Source organism: Rhineura floridana, chromosome 3, assembly GCF_030035675.1.
Source record: "Rhineura floridana isolate rRhiFlo1 chromosome 3, rRhiFlo1.hap2, whole genome shotgun sequence".
Taxonomy (NCBI): domain Eukaryota; kingdom Metazoa; phylum Chordata; class Lepidosauria; order Squamata; family Rhineuridae; genus Rhineura; species Rhineura floridana.
Genome location: NC_084482.1, coordinates 221415832 through 221432393, shown reverse-complemented (window position 1 = coordinate 221432393; position 16562 = coordinate 221415832). Strand labels below are relative to the sequence as shown.

Here is a 16562-nt window from a genome sequence, read left to right as displayed (position 1 = left end):
GATTCTTAATAATTTGACTGCAGTCAAAACAGCTGGTCAGACAGGAATATAGGAACAAATGAAGTTGTGATATACTGAATCAGACCCTGGTCCCTCGAGGTCAGTACTGTCAATACTGGCTGGCAGCTGCGCTGCAGGTTTTCAGATAAAGACACTTCTAAATTCCACCTGAAGATTCAAGGGATTAAACTTAGCTGAGCTAAGACAGGGATGGCCAAAGACCAACACTACACGAGTTTGCAATGATGCTCTGAACCGAAAGGGGAATGCCCGACTGATCTCTCCCCTTCATCAAAGCCCTGTACAATTAGATCTTGTTCTTCTAGCCAAGAGACTAAGCCCAGGTTTGACATTTCTTTCAAAGATACAGATAAGCTAATTAATTCTGAACTGAAATTATTCTCCTCTCTCCAAAACAAAGAACGATCTTAGATCTCCTGGAGATGAATAGCACAGGGACATGTAGATCCAAATGTCTCTTGTGGACAAGAAACTGTTCAAAAATCTCAATTCAGTGACACTGTGGAAACCAATCCAGCTATCTTAATTTGGGGGATTTCTCAGCAGATGGGAAGGAAACTTCAACCTGGATGCCATTCTCCCTCCTTATATGAACAGCCTGGCTGGATCAGACCACAGGCCTATCTATTCCAGCATCCTCACAGTGCCAAAGTGGATGCAGATGGGAAGTCTACAGGGAGCACATGAAGGCATCACTTAGCTCCAGCTGTTTTTCTGATTCCAGAGATATCACATCTATTTATTCATTTATAGGCTCTTTGTATACCGCTATTTCATTAGAAACGTCAAAGCAGTTTACAACACGTTAAGAAAAGGCAACCACGATAAATTAAAAACATCAAATATACAATACAAACAAAGGTCAAGTGTTGTGAAAAGAGCATGCTCTTAATTGCCTGCCTGGTGGCACAGAAAGGTTTTCAGCAGGCGCTTCGAAGTTAAAACAGAAGACGCCTGCTGAACCTCTGTTGGCAGAGCTTTCCAGAGAACTGGGCCGATGACACTGAAGGCTCGATTTCATGTCAATGTTCAAATGATTTAAACTCTATAAAATCTAGTTTCAAAGGAGATGAAGCTTCATCATATATAGGGAGTAATTTACAAATGAATGCAAGCAAGAGTGAATTCGTTACAAGAAATTTTAAATGTCTCTATGCAAAGCACAGTAGCAAGCTGGAGGATTGCAAAGGGAGACATCCTGGTTTGCTCCAAGAAAGCTAAACTGAGGAAGGTAACCTGGAAAGAAGGTGATGTGGAAGGCTAGTGACCAACTAATTTCAGAGATGAAAGGGAGACATCCTGGATAAACTGAGGAAGGTAACCTGGGACGCACGTGCAAGAAAGGAAGATGCTTTAAATGCTAATATAATGCCAATAGAGTGGTACTGATTAAACAGAGATTATAACTTTAGGGTTTCTATAGGTTTCAATTAATCATAAAATGGCATCAGTATTTGTTAGGGAAAAGCTTTAAAAGAGCAGGTCACTTTGGGTCACCAATGATTGATATTTGAGGTTTAGAAAGTCCCGAAGGTCACAAATAGCAAAACCAAAAGGAGACAGAAACCACAAAGTTTAATTTCAAAAAGTCGAACAAGTGTGCACTTTGAAAACAACTTATGTAGTCAGGGCAGACACTTTCCAGGAAAGAAGGAGATGTGGAAGGCTAGTGACCAACTAATTTCAGAGATTTGACATTAAAACATCTTTAAGTAGGAGGGGGGAACATCCGTGAGGGTATATAAAGAACACGTCATCACTCCCTGACCATCCAGAGGCGGATCCTATGTTCTCTGAGCTAGCACTTAGTCCCAGCAGCCTGGGCATTGCTTTTGGAGCATGGGGGTGCCCCTCTGCTGAGTTCCTCAGCAGGCAGAGTAAGGAAGATCTTTCATGCCTACAAGCTACTTCATTGCTGCTAAGGATCCATTGGAGAAGCTTTGCTGATCTGAGAGCAAGTGTGCATGCTTGTAATTTTCCTCTTTCCTCTTTTAATAAAGCATTTATATTTGATGTCACACTTTTGATTACTGCTGAAAATAGAGAGTGCTTCAAAGACACATAGCACACGCTATTGCCAACCCTACACCTATGTGGGGGAAGCGTGGGGTATTTGAGGTGTTGGGGTACTCCCTCTGGGTTCCTGGAGACCACCAAGATTCAGTGTTGTGAAATCCTTCTACAGCTTCCCTGAGTCATCTTTCAAGTCCATACCTACTGATCTCTCCCTTTCATCAGAGCCACATACAACTGGATCATGCTCTTCCAGCCAAGAGGTGAAGCCTAGTTTTGACATTCCCAAATTATCCTCTCCTCCCCAAAGCAAACAAAGATTTTAGATCGGGAACTGATTAGTACAGGGACCCAAGTTATCCTCCTGACCAGTTGCCTGGAGGTGTACATAAATCTCAACTCAGGGGCTCTGTGGAAACCAATCCAGCCATCTTAATTTGGGGGATTCCTCAGCAGGTAGAAAAGGAACTTCAACCTAGCGGCTCTTCCTCAGAACAGCCCTGTGGAATCAGACCACAGGCCTATCTAGTCCAGCATCCTCACAGTGCCTGATCAGATGCGAATGGGAAGTCTACAGGGAGGACATAAAGGCACCACCCTCCGATCTGACATCAGATGTGCGGCAGATAAAGGTGAGGCTTCAAAAGAACCACCAGGACCTTGAAATGGGCTGCCAATTGCTCCTTTGCTGGACTGGGGCGCACTTGCACCTGCCAGTCAGCTGATCAGCGGTTAGAGGGGGCTTTGCTCAAGGAAGGGGAAGCTGTTTCCAATGAATGGAAATCACTTCTCCCTCCCAGCACTGCTCTGTGAAGCAGCCCCATTCAGCTCCTGAAGTTGAAAGAAGCAGTGTGGGGTGGCGAGCCAAGGGCTCAGCTTGGCTGTGGGTGCCTGTTCACTTTCGGAAGCCACTGCTTTTTAGAAAGATCGGCTGTGCATGGGACTTCTCTGGCAGGCAGCCCATCCGAAAGGCACCTTTTTTCCCTCCCCCCCTGCTCAATGAAAGGAGGGGGAAGGGTACTTCAGAGAGCACTTTGCAGCTTTAAGACAGTCACTGTGCTCCCAACGGGGCAAGGGTTGCACTCAGGTCCTGCTTGCTTGCTTCCTATAGGCATGCTGCCATTGGCCTGATCCAGCAGGCTCTTCTTAAAGACATCTAAGATGTTCTCCAGGAGAACTCACACCCTGATGAGTCAATTAATCTGCAACGAATCATATTACACAGGAACTGAAAAATCCTACAATTTCCAAACCAAAATGGGGCCTCAACGCAGCTGAACATCTACCTGTTGATGTCGCATCTTTGGGATACTGGATAAAGGGATCTTTTCTTTCTTCCCAACACGAATGGAGGTCCGACTCTTTGAAGGAAATAGACAAGACTAGTTACTTTTGACCAGAAAATATTCAGCCCTTACAAACAGAGATTTTTATAGATAAGAAAAGGTATAATTTTGATCTGGTAAGTCCTGCTCTCGGTGAATAGAACAGAGTTGTGTGGACCAAGTAGGGTCAGTCTGGCACTTGTGAACATGCGTCCACTGGGCATGAAGCTCATCTTGAAATGCCTGTTGGGGGTGAACCTAGTAAAGCCAGCTTCTTAGTAGGCTGCAAACTACTAGGGCAGAACCTAGTAAAGTCAGCAACAGTGGATGCAATTCACTGTGTCACAGGCCACCTGTATTTATAGAAATTGGCCATCTCCAATTCTTTATAATTGATTTACATAGAATTATGTGTGGAAAAGTAGCGCAAACAATACAAGCCAAAACATGAGTAAAAAGACAAGCTGCCAGTTAAAGTGTCTTTTTTCCTTTGAGTTTTGTTTACAGTAGTTCCAAAATAAATTCTTTCCCGTAAAGTATCAACATTTTATAAGGAGTCCGGGCATTCAGCCAATGATCATGTCTATATATGGCTGAAGCTGTACAGGGGTGAGTCAGGAGAACTTATTAGAATACAACATCAGCATCAAGATGCAGGTTAGGATGAGAGTTCAAATGATGGAAACAAGAGTATAGTAGTAATATGAGCATGAACTGACAGAGTCTAGATCAGGGTTTCCCAACCTTTGGTCCACAGATGTTGCTGGACTACAGTTCCCATAATTCCTGACCATTGGCCATGCTGGATGGGGCTGATGGGAGTTGTAGTCCCACAACATCTGTGGCTCAAAGGTCGGGAAACCCTGGTTTAGATAGATACAAACTAGAGCTATAAAAGACAGACAGCCTTGGGGATTTTTACCAGTTGTCCGTGACACTGGTCGAAGAAAGAACCACCTGCTCTGAGTGTTAAGGTCCACACGCAGCAAAGGTGAGATCACTCCTTTTCAGATGGAAATCAATGTGACCTATGCTGTCCTTTGAAATGCAACACGTTAGCGTACATCCCCTTTGTATGTGCTGTGTAAGACCTATGTTCTGATATGTGGCTATGTCCACAAAGTACAGTAAATTAGACGTGTTAATTATACATAGACACTGATAAAGATTTCCTTTCTTGATCGGCCATTAGATATTCCTAGACCTAAAAAGATTCTTGGCTGGGATCTCTGGCCACTTGGTTCACCTGGTCACACCTAACTGCCGGCAAAAACTATTATGTATATCACACACGGACACGCCTGTCTTGCTTCTGCTACTGCAGGAGGGAAGAGAGGAAGATGAGGTGCAATATTGCGCATTGCTGGTTTCTGTTATCAGGTCGTTATTTTCTTCCATTTTTTTACAGCTCTGCTATTAGTGGATATTTACTTATTCATTGTCATGTAGGTGAAGTATATGTCACCTTTTTGGACAGGACAGTTTATAATAAAGAAGAAGTAGATAAGAATATATAAACATCCCAAAAAACTCCCACAGTCTATCCAAACACACAATAAAACACTGAATGACAACTATTAAAACCAGCAGGAATTTCGGGTCTGTCTTCCTCCGAACACCTTCCCAAAAAGATGTCTTCACCGACGGCATGGAAATATAAAGAGACGAGGCCCAACGTAGGGAGAATGTTCCATGTCGAGGAGCCTTTACTGAAAAATCACCATGTACCTCATCCTGTGTAGGGACCACCTGGAAGGCCTCATCTGTTGATCTTAAAGCACGGGAGATTCATACAGGTGAGGGTGTTGTTGGCTGGCTACTACTTTATGAGCCTCGGAGACCCTCCAGCTCAATATTGATAATATGAGCTTTAAAAATGGCTTCTATATGGGTCACTTTGCAACAGAAACAAAAAGGCCTGATGGGAAAAAGTAGCCTAAGGAGTAAAATTGGTCCCACTCTGGGTTCCAGTTTGTGCGGTTCCTTTTGCTGCTTGAAATCTCTCTTAGCCCCAGATGTCAACTGGGGTCTGACTCCATCACCCTCCCCTGCTTTTCATTCATCACCGCAGGTTCTTGCCTTCTCTGGACCCTTTCCTGCCGGAGCAAACGTCCCCTTTCAAGGGCGCTGCTGCAATTCCTGCTTTCCCGGGATCTCTGCTAGCTGAGGGAACGGCCCTTGTTCTAGCTGCCAAGGAGCCTTTCTCGGGGTCCCTCTTGCCTCCTGTCTTCGCTGTGTCCCTGCCTGAGTCAAAGAGTCTCTGTGCTCCATTTCTGTTTCCAGACTTCCCACCAGGGCTGGCAAAGCTAAATCTTGCTCTCTGTCCTGTCTTCTGGAGGTCATTCCCTACAAACTGTAGCCTCCACCTCCGCTTCCTCTTCTCCAAACTGCCGCTTCTTCCTGCTTCAAAGACAAAAGCTGACCTTTGGGCAGAGGAAGGGAGGAGGCACTGGATGCTCCCAGGAGCATCTTTTCCCACTGGGAGTTTAGAGTATAAGTCACAGAATGTCAATTACCTGCTGGGGATGCAGGAAAAGATGCTCTGCTGGGGTTTTGGAGCTCCTTCCTCACATTTAATGATCAAAAAGCCCCAAGAACAGAGGAAGTTGCATTACACCAGATCAGAGAATTTGTCCATCTAGCCCAGCCTTGGCTACTAGAACTAGCAATGGATCTCCAGGATCTCAGGCAGAGAAAGCACCTCTTTTCCAGCAACTCCTACAGGATCCTTTCACCCCTCTTGCAGCTGCCAGGGACTAAACCTTGGACCTTCTACATGCAAAGCAGGTGTTCCCCCTCTGAGCTGCAGTCCCTCCCCAAATATCTGGGGCTCAGCCACCCATTTCTCTAACAACACCCCTGCCGGGGAAGGTTAAATAGCACAGGTACTAAATTCATAAATTCAGCATTCATCAGTCAAGGGGGAAAAGTGCCCTTACCGAGAGAGGCCACCGTCTCATAATTCTCCTCCATGACTTCCCTGTGCAGAGCTCTTTGGTCGGGATCCAGCAGGGCCCATTCCTCCTCTGTGAAATACACGGCCACCTCCTCAAAGGTCACCAGACCCTGGAAGGGCAACAGATCCTGGAAAAAGAAGAGGCAATTTCTCCAAACATGTACCATTTGCTCAGCCAAAAACTTGAATAGCTTTCAAAGAAGATTGGACAAATCCATGGAGGATCAGGACATCAGTGGCTATGAGCCACAATGGCAATGCATTCCCTCCACTGCCAGAGGCAGTATGCTGGGAATGGCAACAGAGCAGGACACTTAGCAGCTACACTTTGGTTCATATCGTACTAATAGCCTGACCAGTGGGGCACGCTGGGATTAATTAATTAATTAATTAATTTTATTGCATTTATATACAACCCCATAGCCGAAGCTCTCTGGGTGGTTTACCACAAAAGCAATATAGAAATCTAAAAATACATTTTAAAAAGCAATTTAAAAGCACATGCTAAAATGCCTGGGAGAAGAGGAAAGTCTTGACCTGGTGCCGAAAAGATAACAGTGTTGGCGCCAGGCGCACCTCATCACAGAAATTATTCCATAATTTGGGGGCCACCACTCAGAAGGCTCTCTCCCTTGTTGCCAGACTCCGAGTTTCCCTCGGAGTGGGCACCCGGAAGAGGGCCTTAGATGTTAAGCGTAGTTTACGGGTGGGTTCGTGTCAGGAGAGGCGTTCCATCAGGTATTTTGGTACCAAGCCGTGTGACTCTCTTGAAGCTGTCCCACTCTCTTTTTCTTTGCATTTCTTTAGTACAGTTACTTTTTATTTAGCTTTTGTGGGGGTGAGTATTTCTGGATTTTACACTGCTTAGACACAATTGCAGGGCAGAGCTTGATTGACTCTCAGAAAAGATCCCACCTCTCCAAGAGTGTATTTTAGGAGTTTTGCCAGAGTTCTGCCAGACATGTGTCACCGAATCACAAGTGGGGCGAGTGCTCATGTGTTCAGGTCCTGCTTGCAGGCTTCCCACAGGCATCTGGTCGGCCACTGCAAGAACCGGCTGCTGGAACAGACGGGCTATTGGCCTGATCCGGCAGGCTCTCCTTATGCAGCCTCAGAGGTAGTATTCTCCCAGAGCCCTCTCCACTACGCTCAGGGAGATCCACCCCAGCTGTCCCCTCGGTCTCTCCCCCAATGATGCTCCCCTTACCTGATTGGGCTGCCCGGCAGCTCTTTCCACTCTATCCCAGAGAAGAGACAATCCGGACGGTGCCTCTGAGGCCATGGCTCTGGGACTCCCACGCCTTTCGCCACAATACATGTTTTGTAGAGAGCAGCTCTCAAGGGCCTGCAGGGGAGAGACGGAGGATGGGAGGGATTTCACTCTTCATGCAAATTTGGGTTCCAGAGGTTTGAATGTTACAAGCAGGCTCAATCCAAATCAATAAATGGCACATCCCTTTCCTCTGTTGTTTTCCCCCACAATGCTTGATCTGCAAAAGGCCTTAAAGGCCCCAAATCTCTCAGAACATTCTCCAGTTTCTTCCAGACTTTTCTCCATGCTTGGGCACCTCTTCTGTCCTTTGCTACCCCCAGGAATTTCACCCATCTCGGACCTCTCACCTCTCATCTCTCCTTCTGCTTCCGCAAAGTCTTTAATTCCTGAGCCCCACAGAGTTTCTTCGTCACATTGTGAACCATTTCAGGCTTTATTATTGGGCCCTTTTCATCAGGGATATAATTAAAAATTTAATCTGCACAGATATTAATTCCATGTCATCTCCATGACAGTTGGCAAAAAAATAGGTTTTGCACACATTGTAAAGAAATACTGGGGGTGAATTTGGTCAAATTACCACAGGCCTGCTTACAAGTGCCTGTACGCTAATGCTAGGAGCCTGCGAACCAAGATGGGAGAACTGGAGTGCTTGGTCTTAGAGGAGAGCATTGATATAGTGAGCATAACGGAGACCTGGTGGAATGGAGGAAACCAGTGGGATACGGTTATCCCTGGATATAAACTATATCGGAAGGACAGGGAAGGACGTATTGGTGGCGGAGTCGCTCTATACGTGAAAGAAGGCATTGAATCCAGCAAGCTCGAAACCCCAAAAGAGGCAGACTCCTCCACAGAATCGTTGTGGGTGGTGATAACATGCCCCAGGAGGGACTTAATACTGGGAACGATCTATCGTCCCCCTGATCAAAATGCTCAGGGAGACCTTGAGATGAGATATGAAATTGAGGAAGCATCCAAACTAGGAAATGTGGTAGTAATGGGTGACTTCAACTACCCGGACATAGACTGGCTGCATATGTGTTCCAGTCATGACAAAGAAGCAAAGTTTCTAGATATTCTAAATGACTATTCCCTAGACCAGTTGGTCATGGAACCGACCAGAGGGACGGCAACCCTGGACTTAATCCTCAGTGGGGACCGGGACCTGGTGCAAGATGTAAGTGTTGTTGAACCGATTGGGAGCAGTGACCACAGTGCTATTAAATTAAACATACATGTAACTGGCCAATTGCCAAGAAAATCCAACACGGTCACATTTGACTTCAAAAGAGGAAACTTCACAAAAATGAGGGGATTGGTAAAAAGAAAGCTGAAAAACAAAGTCCAGAGGGTCACATCACTCGAAAATGCTTGGAAGTTGTTTAAAAACACTATATTAGAAGCTCAACTGGAGTGCATACCGCAGATCAGAAAAGGTACCGCCAGGGCCAAGATGATGCCAGCATGGTTAACGAGCAAAGTCAAATAAGCTCTTACAGGCAAAAAGTCTTCCTTCAAAAAATGGAAGTCTTGTCCAAATGAAGAAAATAAAAAAGAACACAAACTCTGGCAAAAGAAATGCAAGAAGACAATAAGGGATGCTAAAAAAGAATTTGAGCAGCACATTGCTAAGAACATAAAAACCAACAACAAAAAATTCTATAAATACATTCAAAGCAGGAGACCATCTAGGGAGACGATTGGACCCTTGGATGATAAGGGAGTCAAAGGTGTACTAAAGAACGATAAGGAGATTGCAGAGAAGCTAAATGAATTCTTTGCATCTGTCTTCACAGTGGAAGATATAGGGCAGATCCCTGAACCTGAACTAACATTTGCAGGAAGGGATTCTGAGGAACTGAGACAAATAGTGGTAACGAGAGAGGAAGTTCTAAGCTTAATGGACAATATAAAAACTGACAAATCACCGGGCCCGGATGGCATCCACCCGAGAGTTCTCAAAGAACTCAAATGTGAAATTGCTGATCTGCTAACTAAAATATGTAACTTGTCCCTTGGGTCCTCCTCCGTGCCTGAGGACTGGAAAGTGGCAAATGTAACGCCAATCTTCAAAAAGGGATCCAGAGGGGATCCCGGAAATTACAGGCCAGTTAGCTTAACTTCTGTCCCTGGAAAACTGGTAGAATTAAAGCTAGATTAACTAAGCACATAGAAGAACAAGCCTTGCTGAAGCAGAGCCAGCATGGCTTCTGCAAGGGAAAGTCCTGTCTCAGTAACCTATTAGAATTCTTTGAGAGTGTCAACAAGCATATAGATAGGGGTGATCCAGTGGACATAGTGTACTTAGACTTTCAAAAACCATTTGACAAGGTACCTCACCAAAGGCTTCTGAGGAAGCTTAGCAGTCATGGAATAAGAGGAGAGGTCCTCTTGCGGATAAGAAATTGGTTAAGAAGCAGAAAGCAGAGAGTAGGACAGTTCTCCCAATGGAGGGCTGTAGAAAGTGGGGTCCCTCAAGGATCGGTATTGGGACCTGTACTTTTCAACTTGTTCATTAATGACCTAGAATTAGGAGTGAGCAGTGAAGTGGCCAAGTTTGCTGATGACACTAAATTGTTCAGGGTTGTTAAAACAAAAAGGGATTGCGAAGAGCTCCAAAAAGACCTCTCCAAACTGAGTGAATGGGCAGAAAAATGGCAAATGCAATTCAATATAAATAAGTGTAAACTTATGCATATTGGAGCAAAAAATCTGAATTTCACATATACGCTCATGGGGTCTGAACTGGCGGTGACCGACCAGGAGAGAGACCTTGGGGTTGTAGTGGACAGCACGATGAAAATGTCGACCCAGTGTGCGGCAGCTGTGAAAAAGGCAAATTCCATGCTAGCAATAATTAGGAAAGGTATTGAAAATAAAACAGCCGATATCATAATGCCGTTGTATAAATCTATGGTGCGGACGCATTTGGAATACTGTGTACAGTTCTGGTCGCCTCATCTCAAAAAGGATATTATAGAGTTGGAAAAGGTTCAGAAGAGGGCAACCAGAATGATCAAGGGGATGGAGCAACTCCCTTACGAGGAAAGGTTGCAGCATTTGGGGCTTTTTAGTTTAGAGAAAAGGCGGGTCAGAGGAGACATGATAGAAGTGTATAAAATGATGCATGGCATTGAGAAAGTGGATAGAGAAAAGTTCTTCTCCCTCTCTCATAATACTAGAACTCGTGGACATTCAAAGAAGCTGAATGTTGGAAGATTCAGGACAGACAAAAGGAAGTACTTCTTTACTCAACGCATAGTTAAACTATGGAATTTGCTCCCACAAGATGCAGTAATGGCCACCAGCTTGGACGGCTTTAAAAGAAGATTAGACAAATTCATGGAGGACAGGGCTATCAATGGCTACTAGCCATGATGGCTGTGCTCTGCCACCCTAGTCAGAGGCAGCATGCTTCTGAAAACCAGTTGCCGGAAGCCTCAGGAGGGGAGAGTGTTCTTGCACTCGGGTCCTGCTTGCGGGCTTCCCCCAGGCACCTGGTTGGCCACTGTGAGAACAGGATGCTGGACTAGATGGGCCACTGGCCTGATCCAGCAGGCTCTTCTTATGTTCTTATGTTCTTATCTTGGAGCTTCCTGGGGATGCAAAACACCTCCAGTCTTTCCATCAGAAATATGGGGAGAGGAAAAGTGAGATGCATTCAGTCTGGTTCAGCTCACTGGGCAATGAAAAGAGTATGAAGAACTACTTGCAATACACCCATTTCAAGATCAGCAGGACACGTTATTTGGTACCATCCACTTGTATAATCTGAGTTAACCTTTAGACATTTCTGGACTACAACTCCCATCATCCCTGGCGTTTTGCCATGTTGTCCAGGGCTGATGGGAGTTGGTCCAACCATACCTGGAGGGCACCAAGTTACAGAACACTACTCCAAGTTGGAGAGGTGATGCACGAGGTGGAAAGCTTAACAGCAAACTCACCACACAGGGTTGAGCAACTGGGGTAATAAGTTGATTTGCTTATTATAGGTTTATCCAAACATTTCAATATATTTTTATATTTCTATGCAGGCTTTCCTCTAATGAGCTCACCGTGGGAAACATAATTTGTCCCCCTCCTTTTGTGTTCACAACAACACTGTCACTAGGCCCAGGACACTACCTGAATTTCACTCCTGAGCAGGGATATGAACCTGGGTCTCTGTGGACATAGTTCAGCATTAAACTATGATTCCAATACAATAGACACACACACTTCCACAGATGTGGAAGGTCCCACACAGAGTGGATGTCTGAAATCTAGAGTGGCACATAAAAGTTTATCCTCACAACAATCCAGTGAGGTGGGCTGGGCTGAAAAAAAGTAGACCCAGAGACCTGCATAGATGTGGGGGGGGAGGTCTTAGACCCCTTACTTTTTTGGGAGCAGGCTCTCAGCAGAGTCCCCATGTCTCCAGCAACCTATGAGCCAATCAGCAAGAAAGGAGAGTGTATTAGCCACTGAGAAGAGTCTTCTAACATGCTTCCTGGTTCTTTCCTGATAATTAGAGTGAATCAGAGTGAAAGGAGGTGAAGTCAGCCACTGAGACTCTTCTCAGGAGGCAACACTTTGCCCTTCCATGTTTTTTGGCTCCTAGCTGTGGGAGAAGGCATTAACATGCATCTCATTCTCAACCCAGCAGGAACAGGATGGGAGGGGGCATGGCTGTCATGAAGGGACCCTGCACTTCTGAATTTGCCACTACACTACTGTAGAGATGTGAAGGCCCATAACAAAAGTGGAACATTTGGGAGGGAAAGAATTTCCCCCCCGTGCTCTGACCCCGCTCCTTAGAGAGCTCTGTATTGCTGTCCTGGGCTCCTACTGGGAGGAAGGGCAGGATATAAATCTAATAATTAATTAATTGCGCTGAAGAAATGTCTGACTTGTTCCTGGCTACAAGAGACTCTACTATACAAATGTCAGTGATACATCCATAGCTCTACCCACTCTGGCATTTGACAGTAAATTGGCCCTTGGACTGCTGCTTGTGCGTAAATGTGGCCCTCGGGTTGAAAAATATTCCCTAACCACTACATTAGCCACAGGCTCTCATCCGAGACCGCCTTACAGGGCTCTTGCGACCACTGCCCAGCTATTGTGCTTTGGACAGGGGGGACGCTGGCTGCCAGCACCCCCACAGATGGGCCAATCCTGCAAGAGAAGCTGAGATCCACCCCAAGGGGGCTTCGATGTTCCCCTCCAACACACTCCCAAGGGGATGTCTGGAGAAGCCTCTTCCCCTGGAGCCCAGCTGAGGAGGGGACATTTATTCACCCATTTCCTCCATCCTCTGCCATGAAAGCTTCTAGAAGCCCATTCAGAGCCTGGTCAGGTTCAGATTCCTCGCTCCATCCCTCCATCTTTCTTGCCTGACAGGAGGGAAACTGACCAGCCCCTCTTCCAGTGGAGGAAATCCAAAAGGGGCTCTCCCTCCAGCTGTGGGGCAGAAAAGCAGCACAGCATTTTCCCCTCCCCCCCAACAAGGCTGCATCAAGAGGTCCCCCGTTCCCCCCATTGCCTCAGCTGTGTTCCATCCTTGGGGGGAATGGGCTGACCTGCAAAAGGGTTGGGGGGCAGCTTCAGTGGAAACAGTTTTGGCCGCACTTTGCCTCTGGACTGCATGGATCAGGCCGCCTCCACACACTTTCTATGGGTTCCCAGAGGGAAGGGGGGGGCTCTTCCATCATCCCCTCCCCCTCCCAAAAAGCAAACCTTCCTTCTCTCTCCCCTTCCCCCACCAGTCCCCTGTCAGGCCCAGGAATTGCAAAGGCAGCTCCCCTCCCCCAGCTGTGGCCCTCAAAACCAACACAGGACATCAACCCCCAACAGCTGCATCCCTTTGCCTGGGCGATGGCTTCCAAGAGGGCCTCGAAAGGCCAACCCCGCGGCACTTCGGACCCCCCTCTGCAAATGGATTGCAGGCAGCAGGGGTCCCTCTGAAGAAAGGGGGGTGTGGGGCTCTTTCCTCCTTTTCCCTCACCCCCCAACAAAAATACCAAATCCCCCCCTTGCACCTCTTTGCCCTCTGCACGCTCCCGCTTCCTCCTCTCTGGGCCTAATACTTTCTTTACCTTGAATACCAATGAAGACAGCCCTCCTACTTCCCCTTCAATATGCTCTCCCCCCCTCCATGTGATTAAGACTTCCTGCCTCTCTAGGAACCAGAACTCCTTTCCTTAACCGATCGGAGGACTAAGTGGCAAAAGCTGCTTCTGCCCCCCCACTGCCAACAGTTTCCTCCCTCCCTTCTGTCCCAATATTGCACCTCATCTTCCTCTCTTGCCTCCAGCAGAAGCAGTGGCAAGATAGGTGTGTGCGTGTGTGCTGTGTGATATATACAATATACACATTTGTGTGTAATAAGTAAAGTGTTCAGGAGGGACGGTGTAAAAGCTGGAATGGAACACGCCAGAATGGGCTCTTTAGAAAAGAAATTGATGTCCAAAACACCAGGATGTGTTAGAGACACACGAGAACAACGTTTAGGAACAAAAACCATTCCGATAGCATTTTTATCAACCCTTTAACAACCAAAATGCCCTCCGGAACGGAATGAACAGCCCCGAACGGGGACTTCCCAGCAAGCCAGACCTCTGAAATTCACCAGTCCCACATGACTACATGGGATGCATGCAGTAAGACACAAAACGTCCACGCAAACCACGTTCCGATACCCGTTCCGGACTATAATACTTTTTTCCGTAAAAAAGCCCGAAACGGCGACTTCCCAATCAGCCAGACCTACCAAAATTCACCAACCACACATGTTGCTGCCTCTCCTTTTGTTGGGAAATGGGAGATAGCACAGGATGACCCAGGAACCTCTGGGGTGATCAGCAATACCCTTTCTTGCTGTTTGTAGGTCCACTAAGCAGCACTATTGGTGCTGCTATCAGGTTGCGAGTGGCTGGTGAATTGGGGAGGGAGAGAGAAAGAGAGATTGGAGGGGCAAGTCGGCTGGCAGAAGGGGGAGAGAAATAGAGTTTGCCTTCTGTGAAATAGATGTGCTATCACAGTAAAAATAATGGGTTCAAAGAAGTGCTCTTGTGTGCTTGGGCTCAGACTCCACCTCTGCCTTGTATTCAAGTTCTGGGCCAAACCTCACCAGTTTGCTTTCTGTGAAATGAGTTTCTGACACAACTACTTTCAAAATCAAGGTTAATAAAGTCTGGAACCTGTGGGAGGGACTCCTACTCATTGGGCAGAGCGCACGAGGTGGAGGCAGAAGAACTTTCAAGTCAAAAGGCTCTCAGGCAAGAAGGCTGGAGAACAGGACCTTGGACAGCCACTGCCAGTCTGAGGGCCAAACTAGAGGAGATACCAATCATGCAACAAACAATTGCACGATGAGCTTTGCAACACTAAATTGAAGGTGCAGGGCAGCTGATCCCTAGTGGGGTCCTGACGTGCACCTGTTATTTACATTGGGAACAACAACAACAATAACACCAGCTGACCAGTCTAATCACTTTTACTGGCTAGATCCCAAGGAAGAGGCAGGAGGGGACAGGAACAGGGAGTCCTTCAAGAAACCTGGTCCCCAAGATCAGCAGTTATGCAACTGACCTCCCAGTCAGTAATCTTCACACTTCTGATTCCCAGAAAATGGCATTCAGAGGCATACTGCTTCCCAGAGAGAAACTACAGGGAAGCATCATTAACAATTGCATAACATGGATTAGTTACACAACATGGATTAGTTTGAAGTTACCAGACCATTCATATATCTGGCCCAGAACTATCTATCCCAACAAACTGCCTCCCCCAATAATTTAAGCAGAGATTTTCTGCAGCTTTGCTGCCTTTCCTAAAGGCCCTTCTATTGCCTGGAGAAGCCATTTGGCTATGTGACCGCTGACAAAACCCAATTCTCACTCCTTTTCTCTATGCGCACCAGATGACAGTGAGGTCCTTCATTTGCCTGCTAGGAAATAGCACTGAGACCAGATGAGACTGCGGAGTGAAATCAGTTTGGAAAATGTATTTAAAATACGTCAGCAGAAAACTAGTGAATTCATTTTACTTTATGAAAGATGTTAGAATAGCCAATACAAAAAACATCTAAGCAAAATAAAAACCATGTTATACACAAAAATACATTTTTTAGTTATTTATATTAATAAAATGTGTACACTGCAGAAGTATTTTATAAAGAATATAAAATGTACATTAAAATGGTCAATAAAAAAATCAACATTTAAAAAACACTAAAAATCAATAAAATCAACAGTTAAAGGTATGCTAAACTAAACTATATGAAAACAATGAGTAAGGAGACCATTAGAAACAAGGACTAGTATTATTTTATTTTCATTTAGAAATCACTTCCCAGAAAGTATCTCAAAAATACCAACAATAAAAAAAACATTTCATATGCAAACCAATTAAAAACATTTTAAAATCCCACACAGACCCTCCGTGACGCAGAGTGGTAAGCGGCAGTAACGCAGCCGAAGCTCTGCTCACGTCTGCAGTTCGATTCCAATGGAAGGAGGAAGTCGAATCTCCGGTAAAAGGGGTCGAGGTCCACTCAGCCTCCCATCCATCCGTGGTCAGTAAAATGAGTGCCCGGCATATGCTGGGGGGTAAAGAAAGACCGGGGAAGGAACTGGCAGTCCCACCTCATATATACGGTCTGCCTAGTAAATGTCGCAAGACGTCACCCTAAGAGTCAGAAACGACTCGGACTACAAGTGCGGGGACACCTTTACCTTTTAAAATCCCACAGAAACAGTAATAAAGCTCTGCACTTAAAAGGTTTGTTGAAAAAGGAAGGTCTTCTATAGGCACCACACAAAAAAAACACCTGTCTGATATGTAACAGGAGGAAGTTCAAAAAAGTAGATGCCACCACACAAAAGGCCAGGTTTCTCTATCATACAGAGTGGACTTCCTAATGAGATGGTATGCGTAAGAGGCCATCCTCTGCAGATTTCAGTGATGGGCTGCATATATAACAGGT

General features: G+C 45.9%; 2 protein-coding genes across 2 annotated transcripts in view; both read right to left on the bottom strand.

Moving 5' to 3' along the window:
- LOC133381708 (zinc finger protein 208-like) overlaps positions 1–10413 on the bottom strand; it is a 28225-nt gene extending 17812 nt beyond the window's left edge. Inside the window, exon 1 of the mRNA XM_061621111.1 lies at positions 10364–10413. The gene's annotated coding sequence lies outside the window, so the exon portion shown is untranslated. The remainder of the gene's footprint in view (positions 1–10363) is intronic.
- LOC133379023 (zinc finger protein 141-like) lies at positions 3232–13672 on the bottom strand. The gene is made up of 5 exons (XM_061613634.1): positions 13615–13672; positions 7523–7660; positions 6299–6443; positions 3321–3395; positions 3232–3236 (listed from the first exon to the last, which is right to left on the bottom strand). The coding sequence occupies exons 2-5, from the start codon at positions 7631–7633 to the stop codon at positions 3232–3234; spliced, it is 336 nt and encodes a 111-aa protein (XP_061469618.1). The 5' UTR covers positions 7634–7660; positions 13615–13672.
- Positions 13673–16562: the final 2890 nt, after the last annotated feature.